The sequence below is a fragment of the Nerophis ophidion genome, linkage group LG12 (genome assembly GCF_033978795.1).
Source record: "Nerophis ophidion isolate RoL-2023_Sa linkage group LG12, RoL_Noph_v1.0, whole genome shotgun sequence".
Classification (NCBI taxonomy): domain Eukaryota; kingdom Metazoa; phylum Chordata; class Actinopteri; order Syngnathiformes; family Syngnathidae; genus Nerophis; species Nerophis ophidion.
In genome coordinates, this window is record NC_084622.1 from 8835971 (window position 1) to 8858064 (window position 22094).

The following is a 22094-nucleotide window of genomic DNA, read 5'->3' on the forward strand; positions in this document are numbered from 1 at the left end:
TATATATATGTATGTATATATAAAATATGTATATATATGTATGGATATATATATGGGCTTCACGGTGGGAGAGGGGTGAGTGCGTCTGCCTCACAATACAAAGTTCCTGCAGTCCTGGGTTCAAATCCAGGCTCGGGATCTTTCTGTGTGGAGTTTGCATGTTCTCCCCGTGAATGCGTGGGTTCCCTCCGGGGACTCCGGCTTCCTCCCACTTCCAAAGACATGCACCTGGGGATAGGTTGATTGGCAACACTAAATTGGCCCTAGTGTGTGAATGTGAGTGTGAATGTTGTTTGTCTTATCTGTGTTGGCCCTCCGATGAGTGGCGATTTGTCCAGGGTGTACCCTGCCTTCCGCCCGATTGTAGCTGAGATAGGCGCCAGCGCCCCCCGCAATCCCGAAAGAGAATAAGCGGTAGAAAATGGATGTATGTATGTATATATATATATATATATATATATATATATATCCATCCATCATCTTCCGCTTATCCGAGGTCGGGTCGCGGGGGCAGCAGCCTAAGCAGGGAAGCCCAGACTTCCCTCTCTCCAGCCACTTCGTCTAGCTCGTCTATATGTATGTATGTATGTATGTATATATATATATATATATGTGTATGTATATATATATATACATATATATATATTATTGCCAAAAGTATTTGGTCATGCATCCAAATGCTCAGAATCAGGTGTACTAATCACTTGGCCCGGCCACAGGTGTATAAAATCAAGCACTTAAGCATGGAGACTTTTTCTACAAACATTTGTGAAAGAATTGGCCGCTCTCAGTGATTTCCAGCGTGGAACAGTCATAGGGTGCCATCTGTGCAACAAATCCCGTCGTGAAATGTCCTCCCTCCTAAATATTCCAAAGTCAACTTTATTATAAGAAAATGAAAGATTTAGGAAACAACAGCAACCCAGCCACCAAGTGGTAGGCTACATAAACTGACAGAGAGGGGTCAGCGGATCCTGAAGCGCATAGTGCAAAGACTTTCTGCACAGTCAGTTGCTACAGAGCTCCAAACTTCATGTAACCTTCCAATTAGCCCACGAGAGCGGCTGCATCTAAGCCATACATCACCAAGTCAAATGCAAAGCGTCAGATGCAGTGGTGTAAAGCACGTCGCCATTGGACTCTAGAGCAGTGGAGACGCCTTCTCTGGAGTGATGAATCAACACTTTTCCATCTGGCAATCTGATGGACCAGTCTGGGTTTCGGAGGTTGCCAGGAGAACGCTACATTTCGGACTGCATTGTGCCGAGTGTGATATTCGGTTGAGGAGGAATTATTGTGTGGGGTGTTTTTCAGGTGTTAGTTCTAGTGAAAGGAACTTTGTATGCTACAGGATACCAAAACATTTTGGACAAGTCCATGCTTGTGGGAGTAGTTTGGAGCGGGCCCCATCCTCTTCCAACATGACTGTGCACCAGTGCACAAAGCAAGGTCTATAAAGAAATGGATGACAAAGTCTGGAGTGGGTTAACTTCACTGGCCTGCACAGAGTCCTGACCTGAACCTGATAGAACACTTTTGGGATGATTTAGAACGTAGACTGAGAGCCAGGCCTTCTCGACAAACATCAGTGTGTGACTTCACCATTGCGCTTTTGGAAGAATGGTCGAAAGTTCTTATAAACACGCTCCGCAACCTTGTGCACAGCCTTCCCAGAAGCCTTCGACATCTTGTTGAACCTTTTTGGTTAGGAAATTGAATCTGAGTTGGGAAGGAGATCTTGCCCCAAGTGGAGGAGTTCAAGTACCTAGGAGTCTTGTTCACGAGTGAGGGAAGAGTGGATCGTGAGATCGACAGGCGGATCGGTGCGGTGTCTTCAGTAATGCGGACACTGTATCGATCCATTGTGGTGAAGAAGGAGCTACGTTCCCATTCTCACCTATGGTCATGAGCTTTGGGTTATGACCGAAAGGACAAGATCACGGGTACAATTGGCCGAAATGAGTTTCCTCCGCCGGGTTAAAGTTAGGGTGAGAAGCTCCGCCATCCGGGAGGAGCTCAAATTAATGCCGCTGATTGTCAGGTTCAAACACTGATGACATTTATGAAACAGGCAAGAAGCAAGGAATCAAGCAGAGACAGAGTTCAATTTGACTCATGAGGAGAATGCATGGATCTGCACACTTAGTCACAGTCTCGCCCTACGCTCTAAAGTTCAGCTCCCGCGTCCCTCTTTTTATTCAGAGTTCCATAGTCAACATCACTGAGGCCGCCTCTAAAAGGAGTGGTCACATATATTATGCAAAGCAGGTCCAGGACGCACAGTACGTGACGGAATGGGCTGGTGGCTTTGTGATTTTGCCTTGTCCCAGCTTTGTCTGCATGTTGTCATCTTAACTTCGTTGAGGTCCTTGAAGTCCTTGGCTGTTAGCGGCCTAAAAAAAAGATCACATCTGTGGCTGAGACCATCCCTCAGAAAAGAAGTTTTGTCCTTGCACAGATAGAAAATGTCTAACTTGATCCCAATAACAAATAACTAAAGCAACTTTAAGCATGTTAAAGTTGGTGTGATAATTTATACATAATTATTCTAACACTGATCCTCCACATCGAGAGGAGCCAGATGAGGTAGTTCGGGCATCTGGACAGGATGCGACCCGAACGCCTCCCTTGGGAGGTTTTTAGGGCACGTCCGACCGACAGGAGGCCACGGGGTAGACCCAGGACACGTTGGGAAGACCATGTCTCCCGGCGGGCCTGGGAAATGAACGAAGTGGCTGGGTGTTGGGAAATCTGGGTTTATATTGTTAGGCTGCTGCCCCCGCGACCTGACTTCGGATAATCTGATGAAAAGGATAGGAATCACTTTTAGTTTATATGTGAGTCAAGGAATGTGGACAAATATTTTTGGCAACATAGTGTTCATGAAAACTGCTTTCCTTTTTACTGGTACCACAAATATGTAAGCAGACCAGTAAAGAAATTGGATTACGGTAGCTGCCATTCAGTCTTGTCGACACTGAAAAGTATTGATGGCAGCGGTGGGATTTGAACCCACGCCTCCGGAGAGACTGGAGCCTTAATCCAGCGCCTTAGACCGCTCGGCCACGCTACCACTTGTGGAAATGGTGTCATTTTGTCTTTATATAGAGGACTGATACAATCTTCTGATACACTGATATAATGTGGTTACAGATGTTAGATAACAAATATAGACCGACATTGAATCCATTCTGAGCAGACTGTATCAGTATACACCACGAATAGTAAAATCGCGTCTCCTTTCACGCCGACCACTAGATGGCGAAAACGAGTTATGCGGAAATATGCGCAAAGAAGAAACCTGTGACGTCATATCCGTCATTTCCACGATGGCCGCCTCCAACATGTAAACATGCGACATGTTTTTGTCGCGCTCCGTGTAGCTATTTCCACATCTTTAAACATGTATTTGTATGAGGCGTCTCTTTAATATTGTATATTTCGTGGATTAATTTCTGTATTCACCCTTTGTAAGTTGTTATCCAGTCAGAAAGACTAACATTAGCGTGCTAACTTTAGCCCGGGCCAGCAGGGGAGAAGCATGCCGGCGCGGACGCTGTACGTCGGCTTGCTGCCTGAAACCGCCACGAACGATCGCCTGGAGGAGATTTTCTCCGAGATTGGTCCTGTCAAGCAGTGTTTCGTGGTCAAAGACAAAGGTGACTTTATGTTTTAACACGAAAAACAACTATTGGACAAAGCTTAGCGCAGGGGTCACCAACCTTTTTGAAACCAAGAGCTACTTCTTGGGTACTGATTAATGCGAAAGGCTACCAGTTTGATACACACATAGATAAATTGCCAGATATAGCCAATTTAACACTGCTACAAATATGCGCCACACTGTGAACCCACACCAAACAAGAATGACAAACACATTTCGGGAGAACATCCGCACCGTAACACAACAATACCTTTATATATTCATGAATACATCTATATATATATATAAAACAAATGGGTATTTCTGTCCGTCATTCCGTCGTACATTTTTTTCCTTTTACGGAAGGTTTTTTGTAGAGTAAAAAATTATGAAAAAAAACACTTAATTGAACGGTTTAAAAAAGGAGAAAACACACAAAAAAGGAAAGTCAAATTTTGAAATATAGTTTATCTTCGATTTCGACTCTTTAAAATTCAAAATTCAACCGAAAAAAATGAAGAGAAAAGCTAGCTAATTCGAATCTTTTAGAAGAAAAAAAAAAAGGATTTATGGAACATCATTGGTCATTTTTCCTGATTAAGATTAATTTTAGAATTTTAATGACATGTTTTAAATAGGTTAAAAAACAATCTGCCTTTTTTTTTAGACTATATAACAAATTGAACCAAGCTATATTTCTAACAAAGACAAATCATTATTTCTTCTAGATTTTCCAGAACAAAAATTTTAAAAGAAAGTCAAAAGACTTTGAAATAAGATTTAAATTTGATTCTACAGATTTTTTAGAATTGCCAGAGTAATTTTTTTTTTAATTTTAATCATAAGTTTGAAGAAATATTTCACAAATATCCTTCGTCGAAAAAACAGAAAATAAAATGAAGAATTAAATTAAAATGTATTTATTATTCTTTACAATAATAAAAACATAAATACTTGAACATTGATTTAAATTGTAAGGAAAGAAGAAGAAAGAATTTCCATCCATCAGTCCATCTTCTTCCGCTTATCCGAGGTCGGGTCGGGGGGGCAGCAGCCTAAGCAGGGAAGCCCAGACTTCCCTCTCCCCAGCCACTTCGTCTAGCTCTTCCCGGGGGATCCCGAGGCGTTCCCAGGCCAGCCGGGAGACATAGTCTTCCCAACGTGTCCTGGGTCTTCCCCGTGGCCTCCTACCGGTTGGACGTGCCCTAAACACCTCCCTCGGGAGGCGTTCGGGTGGCATCCTGACCAGATGCCCGAACCACCTCATCTGGCTCCTCTCGATGTGGAGGAGCAGCGGCTTTACTTTGAGTTCCTCCCGGATGACAGAGCTTCTCACCCTATCTCTAAGGGAGAGCCCCGCCACACGGCGGAGGAAACTCATTTCGGCCGCTTGTACCCGTGATCTTATCCTTTCGGTCATTACCCAAAGCTCATGACCATAGGTGAGGATGGGAACGTAGATCGACCGGTAAATTGAGAGCTTTGCCTTCCGGCTCAGCTCCTTCTTCACCACAACAGATCGGTACAACGTCCGCATTACTGAAGACGTCGCACCGATCCGCCTGTCGATCTCACGATCCACTCTTCCCCCACTCGTGAACAAGACTCCTAGGTACTTGAACTCCTCCACTTGAGGCAGGGTCTCCTCCCCAACCCGGAGATGGCAGGGAGAGAACCATGGACTCGGATTTGGAGGTGCTGATTCTCATTCCGGCCGCTTCACACTCGGCTGCGAACCGATCCAGTGAGAGCTGAAGATCCCGGCCAGATGAAGCCAACAGGACCACATCGTCTGCAAAAAGCAGAGACCCAATCCCGCGGCCACCAAACCGGAACCCCTCAATGCCTTGACTGCGCCTAGAAATTCTGTCCATAAAAGTTATGAACAGAATCGGAGACAAAGGGCAACCTTGGCGGAGTCCAACCCTCACTGGAAACGTGTCCGACTTACTGCCAGCAATGCGGACCAAGCTCTGACACTGATCGGACTGCCATAATAAGACAGTCCGATTCAGTGTCAGAAGAAAGAATTTAAAATGTAAAAAGATATATGTGTTTAAAAATCCTAAAATCATTTTTAAGGTTGTATTTTTTTCTCTAAAATTGTCTTTCTGAAAGTTATAAGAAGCAAAGTAAAACCATAAATGAATTTATTGAAACAAGTGAAGACCAAGTCTTTAAAAAAAATGTTCTTGGATTTTCAAATTCTATTTGAGTTTTGTTTCTCTTAGAATTAAAAATGTCGAGCAAAGCGAGACCAGCTTGCTAGTAAATAAAGAAAATTTAAAAAATTGAAGCAGCTCACTGGTAACGGTAAGTGCTGCTATTTGAGCTATTTTTAGAACAGGCCAGCGGGCAACTCATCTTGTCCTTATGGGCGACCTGGTGCCCGCAGGCACCGTGTTGGTGACCCCTGGCTTAACCTGTTGCTACTATAACAATCTACAAGGTTAATATAGTCTGTTTCTAGTAATGGGTTAATGAGGCGTCATGAAGCGTTTCGACACATTGCAAAACCGTATTGATACTGTGTCGATACTGTGTCACTAAATACTGACATCTGCTGGACATTACAAATCCCTACAGGCAACCTATGGACCGACTCAACTGATGCTGATTTTATGACCTAGTATATACAAACCCCGTTTCGATGTTGTGTTAGATGTAAATATAAACGGAATACAATTATTTGCAAATCCTTTTCAACCCATATTCAATTGAATGCACTACAAAGAGAAGATATTTGTTGTTCAAACTCATAAACTTTATTTATTTTTTGCAAATAATAATTAACTTAGAATTTCATGGCTGCAACACGTGCCAAAGAAGTTGGGAAAGGAAATGTTCACCTCTGTGTTACTTCACATTATCTTTTAACAACACTCAATAAACTGAGGAAACTATTTGTTGAAGCTTTGAAAGTGGAATTCTTTACCATTCTTGCTTGATGTACAGCTTAAGTTGTTCAACAGTCCGGGGTCTTGTTGTCGTATTTACGCTTCATAATGCGCCACACATTTTCGATGGGGGACATGTCTGGACTGCAGGCAGGCCAGGAAAGTACCCGCACTCTTTTACTACGAAGCCACGCTGTTGTAACACGTGGCTTGGCATTGTTTTGCTGAAATAAGCAGGGGCATCCATGATAACGTTGCTTCGATGACAACATATGTTGCTTCAAAACCTGTATGGACCATTCAGCATTAATGGTGCCTTCATAGATGTGTAAGTTACCCATGCCTTGGGCACTAATACACCCCCATACCATCAGAGATGCTGGCTTTTGAACTTTGCGCCTATAACAATCCGGATGGTTATTTTCCTCTTTGTTCTGGAGGACACCACGTCCACAATTTCCAAATATAATTTGAAATGTGGACTCGTCAGACCACAGAACACTTTTCCACTTTGCATCAGTCCATCTTAGATGAGCTCCGGCTTAGCGAAGCCGGCAACGTTCCTTTGTGTTGTTGATAAATGGCTTTCGCTTTGCATAGTAGAGTTTTAACTTGCACTTACAGATATTGCGACCAACAGTGGTTTTAAGAAGTGTTCCTGAGCTTCTGTAGTGATATCCTTTACACACCGATGTCGGTTTTTGATGCAGTACCGCCTGAGGGATCAAAGGTTGGTAATATCATCGCTTACGTGCAGTGATTTCTCCAGATCCTCTAAACCTTTTGATGATTTTACGGACCGTAGATGGTAAAATCCCTAAATTCCTTGCAATAGCTCGTTGAGAAATGTTGTTCTAAAACTGTTCGACAATTTGCTTACAAATTGGTGACCCTCGCCCCATCCTTGTTCGTGAATGACTTAGCATTTCATGGAAACTGTTTTTATACCCAATCATGGCACCCACCTGTTCCCAAGTAGCCTGAACACCTGTGGGATGTTCCAAATAAGTGTTTGATGAGCATTCCTCAACTTTATCAGTATTTATTGCCACACTTCCCAACTTCTTTGTCACGTGTTGCTGGCATCAAATTATAAAGTAAATGATTATTTGCAAAAAAGCGTTGGTGTTCAGCGGCTTTCTTCTTCCGGGTCGGCGGACTTATTATTTTTTTCCGGTCGGCGGACTGGGTATCGAGACTAGGAATCGAAATTTAAACTTTTGAACGATTCCGGGAGAATCGGAAAGTTAGTCCCTGTTCCAATCGATACTCGGTACCCAACCCTATTTGTAACAGTGTTAAAGTTGTTTGTACGGCCACCCTCAGTGTGACCTGTATGGCTGTTGACCAAGTATGAATTGCATTCACTTCTGTGTGTGAAAAGCCGTAGATATTATGTGATTGGGCCGGCACGCAAAGGCAGTGCCTTTAAGGTTTATTGGCGCTCTGTACTACTCCTTATGTCCGTGTACCACTCCGTACAACGCGTTTTAAAAAGTCATACATTTTATGTTTTGAAACAGATACTGATAATTTCCGATATTACATTTTTAAAGCATTTATCGGCCGATAATATCGGCAGTCCGATATTATCGGACATCTCTATATAAATCCATTTAATAAAGTAAAATACGAATAAGGCAACAAGTTAAATATCCCACACTTCTCTTTTGTAAAGTAAATTTGTACAGCCGGTATGGGCATTTACATCAAATTAAAGTTAAAGTACCAATGATTGTCACACACACACTAGGTGTGGTGAATTTTGTCCTCTGCAATTGACCCATCCCCTTGTTCCACCCCCTGGGAGGTGAGGGGAATCATTTTTTGGTGGTTAAACCCCCAATTCCAACTCTTGTTGCTGAGTGCCAAGCAGGGAGGTAATGGGTCCCATTTTTATTGTCTGTTTGGTTTGAACTCACAACCTACCGATCTCAGGGCGGACACTCTGACCATCATCATCGGCGGTCACTCGAACGAGTATGACGATTCCCCTGGTAGGGGTGTATCCCTTTATGGAGGATGCCTGTGCGTGACTTTGTTTAGCGTGGGGAGACTCGTGCACAGACAGTCACCACATGATCCTTGAGAGGATCGAGTCAGGGTCCGGTGGCATGGAATCCAAGACGACTTGGGACCCTTTTCTGCTGCAGCCTTCTTCCGCCATCGCAGCCGTTGTGGTATTTCTTAAATCTACCGTCTTCCGCCTGCTCCTCCGTTGAGGTATTCACCATATCCCTGACTAGGGGGCAGTCAGGTACTAGGCCTTTGCAGAGGGCCGCCTGGGGTAACAGTAGTAAAGGGGTTAACCTCCTAGTGCCCCAAGACACTAGGCCACTGAATAGGTGTGACAAAATGATTTGCCTGAAGAGCTGGACAGGACAAAAAAACAAGAATTTGAGTGTCTGTTCGTTCAACACCACGTTTCTGTTTACTTTACCAGGCGTAGCAAAATGTCGAGGGTTTGGCTATGTCATATACGCCATGGAGGAGGATGCACTACGAGCACTGAAAGAAATAAAGGATTACGATGGAAAGAAGCTTACAATTTCCGTGGCAAAGAAGAAATTGAAAGAACCAAAGAATCCAGGTGTGTAAGACAAGTCATAAGTCCATTCTGCACCAAGGCTATGTCTACCTTAAAGGAATAATTATTTAGCCTAAGGCCCGTTTCAGCCACACTAAACTATCGTTTAAGGTCCCACTCCTCGGACAATTTTCTACATGGGTAAGTGCGCCGTGTATTTCTTGAATTTCTGGCTCTTAGCTTTGTATGGACTCATTGATCGTTGACAAACTGAGTTAGGAGAGAAAGTGATGCCAGAAAAACTGCGCTCTACACAGGAAGTGACGTCAGAAAGATTGTGCCACTTCATAATAAATCGGTTTCGCAACTCTGAGGTAACCACTGGAAAATTGGAGGCGAGTCATCCAGACATGCCCGTGTTTCTCCTTCTTCTACATGTACAAACGCTTGTGGAATCACACATTAAGACAAAGCGATTGCAGCTATTTGGGATACAACACTTCTCAGACAACAAGAGAACTTTTCAATATCCAGGTCAGCTCTCCCGTCCAAAGGCAAAACCCAGTAACTCAATTTTGGTCAAAACTGAGCTGATAATTTTGGAGTTCTTAGGTGATATGCTTTACATTAGTGTATGCGATATTGTAATGTGTTCCGTAAGTAAGCTGTTACGCGCATGGCAGGACCTAGCAACTACCACATAACCGCGTAGATACAACAGAAAAACCTAGTATCTCAAGGGACCAATCGGAGCTTCTTTGTCAGCCGCCTCATTGTCTTTAATGAGACATTTGCACGAATGGGGGCCGACAATCAACCTGATTATGTGATTTTATGGCACGAGGGGATATTTGGAAGATTGGCCCAGGACGTTGCAAGCACCTTCATTAAATGTATTGTTCTTGATTCTCCCCCTTGCATACTCTTTAGGGCAGATAACTGTGGAGGTCAAAATAAGAAAACTGGACGCTGTACACGGCTCTTGCCCAATGTGCAAACGCAGAATGGGGCCCACCCGAGATTGTGATAAAATATCTGGAGAAAGGGCACACGTTCATGAGAGCAGATTCAATCCATGGCTCAATCGGCAAGAAAATGAAAGCTCAAGAAAACTTCTATACGTTTGATGACTTTGTAGATCTTTGTAAGACAGCATCAAGATAGATTAGTTTTCCTTTGTTTTCTCAAAATCAGCTAGACGTGAGTTACTAGGTTTTGCCTTTGGACGGGACAGCTGTGATTCTACTTACCGAAAAATTTGGTCTATTTGTGGAAGGAGAGTCAACGAGAATGCAGGCTCCCATGGATGTGATGAAAAAGGTACTGTGTGATTTGCATTACCTGGACGTCAAGGGAACACTTTGGAAAACAGCGAATGCTTTTGGAATGGCAAAGCAGACTGGATCAGTTATTGTCCGCCATGTATGTCGCAGACTCAACGTCAAGGTCCAGAGTTTATAAAGTCACCAAAAATGAATATACAATGAAGGTGAAGGCATAAGAGTGAGGAGTGTCCTGACCAGAAATCTACATCCCTAGTTTGTTTGATATAAAATGTTCTTTATCACATTGTTTACTTTCACATGTCCATTCAAGATTTGATTAATTAATGATGGCTCAGGTGTGATTCACTGTAATAGAGCACCACATCACACAGAATTCCAGTTAATTGAAATACCACAACACTGGATAGTGTTCAGGTAAGTTAAATTTAAGAACTTGCACACAAAGCAACACTGGAGGTGACTATGACGTGCGCCTTTTCCGCGCATGCGGACTAGGCCGCGTTGCATCGGCTGACATAGGGGGGAAGGGGGTCCTAAACGGTGGCATTGTTGTGTGTGGACACGGATAAGGTTAGGTGTGATTTACCCTGGATAAACTTATCCAGGTTATCCAGGGTAATTTCATGTTTGATGCTTTACTTGTCCACACATGTAAGAGGGATGTGTGCTATGGCTATGAGTTGTTTTTTCCCTTAGCCTCAGTCTGGACCCCCTCTCCAGGGGCAAAGGCTTAGACCGTTTAAAAAAAAAAAAATATTTCTCATCCAAAACCCCCCCACCCCATGCCCGATTGTTTACCTGTATCTCACCTTTTTTGTAAGGGGCGCCAAAAGTGTGCAGACCCGTCAGTGATCCTGTTCTGTTTCCCAGTAATGTTTGTCTGATCTTCAATGGGATTGTGCTGAAAATTGTAATTTCCTTTTGGGGATTAATTATTTCTGATTCTGATTCTATAAATCCCACCTCGCCTTATCCTTGTCCACACACACATAATGTTTGTTTAAGACCACCCGTCCCCCTCCATTAGCCGCACAAAAATGCGCACTTCATAGTCACCTTCAGTGTTGCTTTGTGTGCAAGTTCTTAAATTGAACTTACCTGGACAATATCCAGTGTTGTGGTATTTCAATGAACTGGAATCCAGTGTGCTGTGGGGCCAAATTGTAGTGAGCCATCATACATTTATCAAATCTTTAATGGACATGTTAAAAATAAACAATGTGATAAAGAACATTTTACATCAATCAAACTAGGGCTGTAGATATCTGGTCAGGACACTCCTCACTCTTCTGCCTTCACCTTCATTAGCCATTCGTTTTTGGTGACTTTATACTCTGGACCTAGACGTTGAGTCCGCGACATACATGGCGGACAATAACTGATACAGTCTGCTTTGCCCGTCCAAATGCTTTCAATGTTTTCCCTAATCTTCCCTCGACGGCCAGATAATACAAAGCACAAGCTACCTTATTTATCACATCCACGGGAGCTCGCATTCTCGTTGACTCTCCTTCCACAAATGGACAAAGTTTTTCTGTAAGTAGCATCACAGCTGATCGGGACATTGGAAAGTTCTCTTGCCGTCTGAGAAGTGTTGCATCCCGAATAGCTGCAATCGCTTTCTCCTAAGGTATTCATGTGGGATTTCCAAAAGAGGAAGGAGAAACACGGGCATGTCTGGATGACTCGTCTCCATATTTCCAGTGGTTACCTCCGAGTTACGAAACCGCTTTATTATGAAGCTGGTGTCGCTTCCTCTCCGAACTCAGTTTGAAAACAATCAATGAGTCCATACAAAGCTAAGAGCCGGAGATTCAAGAAATATCCGGCGAACTTACCCGTGTAAAATTGTCTGGGGAGGGGGACCTTAAAAGATCATTTAGTGTGACTGAAACAGGGCTTAGCCTAAATAATTATTGGTTTAAGGGGTTCTCCGGCTTAGTGTAGACATTGCCCATGGTTAACTTTTCCCACAGTTGCTGTTTGTTCATTGCATTATGTTTTTGTTTAATATGCAGCTACAAAAGAGAAGGATGCAGCAGCAGCAGCAGCAGCAGCATCACCACCAGCAGCAGCAGCAGCAGCAGCAGCAGCATCACCACCGCCAAAAAAGGAGACTGTCAAGAAATCACAAAATTTGGAGAAACATAACTTAAAAGCTCGACTAATCATTAGGAATCTTAGTTTTAAGGTATTGTCGGATGCTTTCATCCGCAGCTACTGTGAGAAGTATTGTGGGACTGAGGACGTGTTTTGTGTTGCAGTGTTCAGAGAACCATCTGAAGCAGGTTTTTGCAGCCTTTGGCTCGGTTCTCGAAGCTAAAATCCCTCTCAAACCAGGTAAAATGCTTGGATAAACATACTCAGACCTAAAAAGCACATATTTGCAATCTAATGATTTCCAGTTGTGGTAACAAATAATTGTATATTTGTTGTTAGGGGTTTTAAATTGTTAGCAGTGGTGTAGATTAGAGCTGCACGATTAATCAACATTAAGGTTTTAAATAGTGCGATAACATAACGGCAAGGGTCTTGTTTTTTTTTTATCTACCGGCATATCAGTGACGGACATGTTTGTCAATTAGAAATGTTGAGCCTTGCGTTTCTTTGTCTCTCAGCACCGTAGCGCTTTTATTTAACAGTCAAATTAACTGAACGCAGTGAGCCCTCTTTACAGTCGTCTACAATCTTTGGCGCGGTGGACGGAGCGCGAGAAAGGAAGCACGGGATAGAGAGAGCCTTGCGGCTCACCGGTGAGAACTTTTGCAAAGAAACAAAAATTAGGAGAGAAATAGCAATCATCAATCAATCGATGTTTATTTATATAGCCCTAAGTCACGAGTGTCTCAAAGGGCTGCACAAGCCACAACGACATCCTCGGTTCAAATCCCACATCAGGGCAAGGAAAAAAACAACCCAATGGGATAATGACATACCTTGGAGAGGACCGCAGATGTGGGGACCCCCCTAGGGCGACCGGTGCAATGGACTACGTTATTTATCACCGGACCTTTATGCCTTAATATATATAAAATATATGCATTTTTGTTTATAAAATATGTATAGGCAATTATATAAATAAAATATAAAAATCGTGAATCGCAATTTTGGAGAGAAAAATCGCAATTGGGTTTTTTCTCTAAATTATTTAGCCAGGACTACGTTATTTACCTCAGGACCTTTATGCATTAATATATGCATTTATATATATAAAATATGTATATGCAATTTTATATATATGTAAATTATAAAAATCGCGAATCGCAATTTTGGAGAGAAAAATCGCAATTGTTTTTTTTCTCCAAATTGTGTAGCCAGGACTACGTTATTTACCTCAGGACCTTGTTTATGCAATGGCAATAATGGACGTAATGTTAGATTAATATGGTTCTGACATAGTCAACTAAAATATAATAATGTTCTACTGCATAAACAGATGTTCGTGTACACTCCTTCTGTTGGATCACATTGGAGCAAACTTTTCTGTCTCTTTCCCAGATGGTCTGATGCGAGGTTTTGCATTTGTTCAGTTTAAAACAGTGGGGGAGGCATCTATAGCGCTTAAAGCCATGAACCTGAAGGAGATAAAAGGTAAATAAAATACCCGTCGCTATTTCTTTTATTTATTTGTAGCGTGGCTAAATTCTTATTGTGTAACCTTTAAAGGTCGGCAAGTGGCTGTTGACTGGGCTGTGCCGAAGGACAAGTATGTTGCCATGCAGACAACCTCCAGCTCAGGTAATTGGCGTTGTAAACCATCGATTTCTCGTTTTCTAATCAAGACCGTGACAAAGAGTCAAGTCAAAGACATTTCCATTTCACAGGGACTACTAAACCTGAAGGCACTGCTGCAGAACCATCAGAGCCTCAGTCGGATGCCGAAGACGAGGAATTGAATCAAGCAGGGAGTAGCAAGTACGGGCTTCAAATCATCACTAAAAGTTCAAATATGCTCTCGCGTCAGGTAGCGTGACTGACCCCGGCTGGCTCCTCCCTGTCCGAAGCCTTCGGCGGACCTTTTACGAGCGCCTCTAAAAAAAAATCTAGCTTTGTACAGCGGTCCGCAGGGCTGTGATTGGTCGGCTTTATTAGTACATGATTCAGTACAGAAATGTCCAATGTGCACCCCAGGGGACATTTGGGCCCCGCAGCAAAATTTTCAGTGCCCACGGCACATTTTAAAGAAGTCACAAAGTGCATTATTTTTTTTTAACATGCCTCAAGACAGCAGCTTGGAATTTGGGACATGCTCTCCCTGAGAGAGCATGAGGAGGTTGAGGTGGGTGGTTAGGGTTTTAGGTGGTGTATATTGTAGCGTCCCTGAAGAGTTAGTGCTGCAAGGAGTTCTGGGTATTTGTTCTGTTGTGTTACGGCGCGGACGTTCTCCCGAAATGTGTTTGTCATTCTTGTTTGGTGTGGGTTCACAGTGTGGCGCATATTTGTAACAGTGTTAAAGTTGTTTATACGGCCACCCTCAGTGTGACCTGTATGGCTGTTGACCAAGTATGCTTGGCATTCACTTGTGTGTGTGTGAAAAGCCGTAGATTTTATGTGATTGGGCCGGCACGCAAAGACAGTGCCTTTAAGGTTTAATGGCGCTCTGTCCTTCTTCCTATGTCCTTGTACCACTCCGTACAGCAGCGTTTTAAAAAGTCATGTACTTTAGTTTTTGAAACCGATACCGATAATTTCCGATATTACATTTTAAAGCATTTATCGGCCGATAATAAAGGACTGCCGATATTATTGGACATCTCTATTTTGAAGCAATAATGTTTCAAGCATAACTCCTCAACCAAACATGCAATATGTCTAATAATGCCCCAAGTCAGCCGGTGTAGGTTCCAGCTTTCCTCGTTTGGGATGAGCAGAAGGAAACGAATAGGGTTTTTCAGGTTGGCTTTGTGAACAAAGTCTTCAACATCCAGTTATGTGCCCACAGGGTTAGTGCTAAAAAATCTGAGCCACCGATGGAGCAGCCACAGCCTGATGATGATGAAAAAGAAGAGAGTGAAGATGATGAAAATAGTGAAGATGATAAAGATGAAAAAGACTCCCAGGAGGGAGACGACGATGACGACCATAGCCTTGATTCAGATGAAGATGACAGTGAGGATGAAGACGAGGATGGAGATGACACATCAGGTATTTTCCTTTATCCTGTGTGCTTTTGCATGTTTTTTCTTAGTGTTCCTCATAACTCTATTTCATTCACACTAGCTCCAAAGAAAAGAAAGCAGCAGCTCCCTTCAGACGTGCAAGAGGGCAGGACCGTGTTCATCAGGTCGGCAGCTTCTCTCGTTGTCTTTCCCTGTTTGTATTCACACGTCTTGTCCTTCTGTAGGAACCTGTCCTTCGACACAGAGGAGGAAGGCCTGGAAGAAGTTCTCCTCCAGTACGGCGAACTGAACTACATCAAGATTGTTTTCCATCCTGCCACTGGACATTCCAAAGGCGAGCCAACCACCGCCCATGCGGGATGCTCTCCTCGCCACTTTTTATGCGTCACACACTTATCCCGGCGCTGCTCTTTCTCTCAGGTTGTGCATTTGCTCAGTTCAAAGCAAAAGAGGCGGCAGACCGATGCATTGCTGCAGCAGAGGACGACAAAGAGGTATCATCCAATCTGTATGACTTCAAAGCACGGCGCACTGTTGCCCTTTTTCTAAAATCAGCCTTATGTTATCTCGTGCAGGCTGGCGGCATCCGAGTGGACGGTAGAAAGCTGCTGATTGTGGCTGCCGTGAGCAAAAACGACGCGGCCAAGCTGAAAGTAGATAGTAAAGTAAAAGTGCAGACGGGCACCAGGAACTTGTATCTGGCCAGAGAAGGACGTGAGTAACATGGTTCTACTCATCAAATCAAATCAACTTTATCTATAAAGCACATTTAAAATTTACCACAGGGGTAGCCAAAGTGCTGTACAATGGACAGGTTAAAAGATAATACCGAGCAAACAACACACAAACAGAACATGATAAAAAATAAATAAATAAAACATAAAAACAGGTTCACAGCAGGTGTATAATGGGGCGCCATTGCAGGATGGATATCACTTAGTGTTAAAAGCCAATGAATAAAAGTATGTTTTTAAGAGAGATTTAAAAACAGGAAGAGAGGAGGCTTGTCTAACACTCAGAGGTAGGTTGTTCCAGAGCTTGGGAGCAGCAGCAGCGAAAGCTCTCTCACCTCTAAGCTTCAGCCTTGTGTCAGGGATCGTCAGTAGTAGCTGATCGACTGATCTTAGGGATCGAGTGGGGCAGTAAGGCTGAAGGAGGTTGGAGAGATATGTTGGCGCGAGGTTGTTTAGACATTTAAAAACAAATAGACATTTCAGAGGCAATTAAAAATAAATAAAGAATAGTGAACAACAGGCTGAATAAGTGTACATTATATAACGCATAAATAAACAACTGAAAAGGTGCCTGGTATGTTAACGTAACTTATTATGGTAAGAGTCATTCAAATAACTATATATAGAACATGCTATACGTTTACCAAACAATCTGTCACACCTAATTGCTAAATCCCATGAAATCTTGCACGTCTAGTCTCTTACGTGAATGAGCTAAATAATATTATTTGATATTTTACGGTAATGTGTTAATAATTTCCCACATAAGTCGCTCCTGAGTATATGTCGCACCCCCGACAAACTATTAAAAAAAACTGCGACATATAGTCCGAAAAATACGGTACTTGTTTTTCCCTTCCCTCACCCCTCGAGTTATTATTTCATGCTAATTCGTGTTATATTTCATCCCTTAGTGATCCGTCCTGGAACCAAAGCTGCGGAAGGTGTGCCTGAAGCGGACATGATCAAAAGAGCCAGAGTGAGTTAGGTGTTTGAAGAAACCACATAAAAGCACGAGTTCCATGCGTTTATTTATGTCTCGTTTTCCCCCAGTTTGAAGAAATCAAAAGGAAAAAGCTCCAGGTCCTTAGTGTGTTTGTGTCCAAGAATCGTCTGTGCGTCCACAACTTGCCAAAGTTGGTGGACAACAAAAAGCTGCGAGCGCTGTGTCTTCAAGCAGTGAAAGGACCTAAAGGAGTGCGGATTCCAGAGGTGCGCTTTTAGCCCCCCACTCTCTTTGTCCACTAGAGGGCGGTGTTGTCACTTTGAATAACTCCCTGTGTTTGTGCTCATTCCATTTCTAGTGTCGCGTCATGTACGACAGGAAGCCTGAGAAGGGTCGGGTGGTGGGCCAATCCCTCGGTTACGGCTTTGTCCAGTTTCAGGAACACGAACATGCTCTGACCGCGCTTCGCTATCTCAACAACAACCCCGACATCTTCGGCCCACATAAGGTGACGGCGTCTTTCCCACTCGTTTTGGTCTATTCAGGCATGTGATTTTTCCGTCTGAAGTCGGAATTCCGTCTTTTTTAATCTCGGGGGAAGAAAAAAATTATCTTCCGTTTTTCCGTTTTTTTTTTCCGACCCTAAGTCAAGATTCGTTTACTTGCCGATTCGTCTTTTGTAATCGAGACGTAGCTTATATTAGGCCGTAGTTGATTGGTCGATATGTTCCTTCTGACCAATCAGGACATATGTTATGAATGATGACGTTATTACCGCCATTTTCAGTCTTTTTCATTGTGGTCAAATCACATGCCTGCTATTGCTTTTTTAGGTGGATGGGCAGGGTCCCCTTTTTTACTATTAAAAAAAGGATTGATTGTGGGGCGGCATAGCTCAGTTGGTAGAGTGGCCGTGCCAGCGACCTGAGAGTTGCAGGTTCAATCCCCACTTCCACCATCCTCGTCACTGCTGTTGTGTCCTTGGGCAAGACACTTTACCCACCTGCTCCCAGTGCCACCCACACTGGTTTAAATGTAACTTAGATATTGGGTTTCACTATGTAAAGCGCTATATGAATATAATTCACTAATTTCTACCTTTGCATTTTGTGTCGCACTCTAGAGACCCATTGTCGAGTTTTCTCTGGAGGATTCCCGGAAGCTCAAAATAAAAGAAATGCGACATCAAAAAAACAAGGTAGGCTGTTTGTTGTATAAGTTTTGAAAGGTCCATTTAACTTTGGATAATATCTAAACTGTTGTTTGTTTTCCTGCATGTTTTTAGTCTGAACAGTTTAAGAAACAGAGTGGCAAAGGCAGCGTGACGTCTCAGCCCCAGACAAGCAGAGACCGCAAAAGAAGCCAAGAAGGTGATACTCAAATGTCCTCAATGCAGCAGACTTGAAAGACTAAATCTATAAATCATGTATTTATCTAATGGGGCTTTTGTTTGTATGCTTGGACGCGGTATGGACAAAAGTACAGAGGCAATTAATTTATCAATAGGGTTTCATCTTATTCCTTCTAACTATAACATACAATTATCATTAGGGTTGTACGGTATACCGGTACTAGTTTAGTATCTTGGTACTAATTAATCAAAAACGGTACTATACTTTGTTTGAAAAGTTAAAGTTAAAGTACCAATGATTGTCTCACACACACTTTTGGTGTCGTGAAATTATTCTCTGCATTTGAATCATGACCCTTGATCACCCCCTGGGAGGTGAGGGGAGTAGTGGGCAGCAGCGGTGCCGCGCCCGGGAATCATTTTTGGTGATTTAACCCCCAATTCCAACCCTTGATGCTGAGTGCCAAGCAGGAAAGGAATGAGTCCCATTTTTATAGACTTTGGTATGACTCGGCCGGGGTTTGAACTCACAACCTACCGATCTCAGGGCGGACACTCTAACTACTAGGCAAGTTATTTCTTAATTTTTTTTAACTGGCATGACGGCGTGCCGTCCCGCGATGACATTGCTGGTTTTACGAGTAGGGGAGCATGTTCGGCAGCGCACAATCACAGAGTACACACAATCAGACACAGTGTAGGTAGACAGAAAAGGGAGAATGGATGCATTTTGGCCTAAAAACTGACAATAAAGGTGAAGTTATAACACTGAAACACCCTCAGGAAGAGTGCTTTAAGACACGGCTAGCTAGCGAGCAACTAACATCTATCCGCAGTCGGCAGTCTTTTAGCTACTTCTAAATCACTAATCTTCGCATCCATGGTGACAAATAAAAAAAGTTTCTTCCAAGTATCATCCCTGCAGGACGAGGAATATCTAGACATGCTTCACTACACACCGCAGGAGGATACAATGGATCACTGCTAACAAAAGATAGCGCTCCTGAATGTAAACAAATGCCATGGGTGGATCTACACCTGACATCCACTGTAATGATACCAAGTACAAGTGTGTATATAGTTGATACTACTCTAATTATATCTATAATTTTTATCGTCACAAAATCTTTTTTCCTATTTTGAAAATTTATATTATGTTTATAAACTCAGGAAATACGTCCCAGGACACATGAGGACTTTGAATATGACCAATGTATGATCCTTGGTACTACTTGGTATCGGATCAATACCTAAATTTGTGGTATCAACCAAAACTAATGTAAAGTATCAAACAAGAGAAGAATAAGTGATTATTACATTTTAACAGAAGTGTAGATAGAACATGTTGAAACAGAAAATAAGCAGATATTAACAGTAAATGAACAAATAGATTAATAATCAATTTGTACAGCTTGTCCATTGTAATTTTGAAAAAATAATAGAATGATAAATGACACAATATGTTACTGTATATGTCAGCAGACCAATGAGGAGCTTTTGTTCGTTTACTTACTAATAAAAGACAAGTTGTCTAGTACATTCGACAAAATTATTCTTCGATTCCAATAATAAATATATGTTTAATGTAGCGTAAGATTTTTTTGTTAAAATAAAGCCAATAACACCATTTTTTGTGGTCCCCTTTTATTTAGAAAAGTATCGAAAAACATTTTAGTACCGTACCAAAATATTGGTATCTCGACCACCCTGGATGTTTGATCCTATTTAGGCATCAAATTATGTTCTTATTGGTATGTGGGCCAGCTATCCTAATACTTACAGTAAGTCTATATGGACCAATGTTATTCTCCTGACTAAGTTAAAGTACCAATGATTGTCAAACACACACAAAAGGTGAGGTGAAATTTGTCCTCTGCATTTGACCCACCCACTTGTTCCACCCCCTGGGAGGCGAGGGGAGTAGTAGGCAGTAGCGGTAGCTGCGCCCGGGAATCATTTTTGGTGATTTACCCTCCAATTCCAACCCTTGATGCTGAGTGCCAAGCAGGGAGGTAATGGGGCCCATTTTTATAGTCTTTGGTATGACTCGGCCGGGGTTGGAACTCACAACCTACCCATCTCAGGGCGGACACTCTAACCACTAGGCCACTGAGTAGGTAACTCTGGCAATGTTCCTGGTCCTGCTCAGTCAACGTTTTGTGTTCCTCAGCTCGTCATGACGACCAAACTTTCGGCAAACACAGCGGTTTCCAGACCAAGCCCGAGGTGGAGCACGTCGATTTGGAGAATGGAAGGAAACGGAGGAAAGTTCTAGCGTTACCGTCCCACCGTGGACCAAAGATCAGGTACAGCTGTGATACTTTTTTATGTAAATGTTTGCAGTGCATCCCCGCATATTTGTCATTTAGTATTTGGGTCCCATCAAATTTGTGGATTTTATGGGGGGAAAAAACCCTCAAAACATTGCGGTAGTACCTCAACTTACAAGCTTAAAAATTAAACCAAGATCATGAGACACGAGCAAAAAAGGTAACATAAAGAGGTCTAAAAGAAGCTCTGAACTCAAAATCCATTTAATCAGTGTTTGCCCCACCCAAAACAGCACAACTTTAACAGAAAAGGTGAAACAAACTTTTAGATAACAAATCTTTTATGAAAACACTACAATATATTGTGTTACAGTAGTTTGATGTAACAATAATGGAGAGTAGATTTCTAAAGTATCTCCTTCCATCTGCTACTCTGTCAAACACAACATAAGCAGCTTTTCCATAGTTCCGTGCATTCATGTCTGCCATTCATACTTGCCAACCCTCCCGATTTTCCCGGGAGACTCCAGAATTTCAGTGCCCCTTCCCGAAAATCTCCCGGGGCAACTATTCTCACAAATTTTTCACAAATTTTCACCCGTGCCAGCCCAGTCACATAACATCTACGCCTTTTGGAGCTCGGTGCACAACTGCACATATATGTCTCCTTTATCCATAGGTTTATCTATAACCCATAAAGTAGGCAGGCACAGAGCTATTTCTCAGCAAGTATTCCAGCCGGCACGTTAATACACTGACACACAACATCCTTATTCCCATCATGCATTGCTTCAAAACTACGGCAAGTAGTAATGTCCAAAAACATAACAGAGACGAAGCAGATGAACGAGGAAGAGACATGGCGACGGCGAGTAAAAAGAAGTACGCTTGCAAGTTTCAAAATGATTGGCAAAAATAATTTCAGTTCATCCAGGACAGCTCGAAGGGGGAGGGGTATGCTGCCTGCAAATTTTGTAGATCATTGATTGATTGATTGAAACTTTTATTAGTAGATTGCACAGTACATATTCCGTACAATTGACCACTAAATGGTAACACCCGAATAAGTTTTTCAAGTTGTTTAAGTCGCGGTCCACGTTAATCAATTCATGGTATCAATTCAGACTTTGCCATTGAACACGGTGGACAATATACTTGTTCATGAATGGATTATTTATTTATTTATATATATATATATATATATATATACATATGTATACAAACCCCGTTTCCATATGAGTTGGGAAATTGTGTTAGATGTAAACAATGATTTGCAAATCCTTTTCAACTCATATTCAGTTGAATATGCTACAAAGACAA

The 22094-nt window shown here is 42.5% G+C and overlaps 1 protein-coding gene and 1 non-coding gene across 2 annotated transcripts in view; one reads left to right on the forward strand and one right to left on the reverse strand.

Moving 5' to 3' along the window:
* Positions 1-2991: 2991 nt before the first annotated feature.
* On the reverse strand, positions 2992-3073 carry trnal-aag (transfer RNA leucine (anticodon AAG)). Its single transcript has one exon. It is a non-coding gene; the product is annotated as a tRNA-Leu (tRNA).
* A 229-nt stretch (positions 3074-3302) lies between these two features.
* The window catches only part of rbm28 (RNA binding motif protein 28), a 30714-nt gene continuing 11922 nt past the window's right edge, over positions 3303-22094 (forward strand). Inside the window, exons 1-18 of the mRNA XM_061916785.1 lie at positions 3303-3659; positions 8984-9130; positions 12372-12544; positions 12618-12693; positions 13852-13944; positions 14020-14091; positions 14178-14268; positions 15296-15498; positions 15574-15637; positions 15698-15807; positions 15894-15967; positions 16049-16187; positions 17122-17186; positions 17261-17419; positions 17512-17661; positions 18277-18351; positions 18439-18523; positions 20675-20810. Of these exons, the coding sequence (XP_061772769.1) occupies positions 3542-3659; positions 8984-9130; positions 12372-12544; positions 12618-12693; positions 13852-13944; positions 14020-14091; positions 14178-14268; positions 15296-15498; positions 15574-15637; positions 15698-15807; positions 15894-15967; positions 16049-16187; positions 17122-17186; positions 17261-17419; positions 17512-17661; positions 18277-18351; positions 18439-18523; positions 20675-20810 (2030 nt within the window). The 5' untranslated portion in view covers positions 3303-3541. The remainder of the gene's footprint in view (positions 3660-8983; positions 9131-12371; positions 12545-12617; positions 12694-13851; positions 13945-14019; positions 14092-14177; positions 14269-15295; positions 15499-15573; positions 15638-15697; positions 15808-15893; positions 15968-16048; positions 16188-17121; positions 17187-17260; positions 17420-17511; positions 17662-18276; positions 18352-18438; positions 18524-20674; positions 20811-22094) is intronic.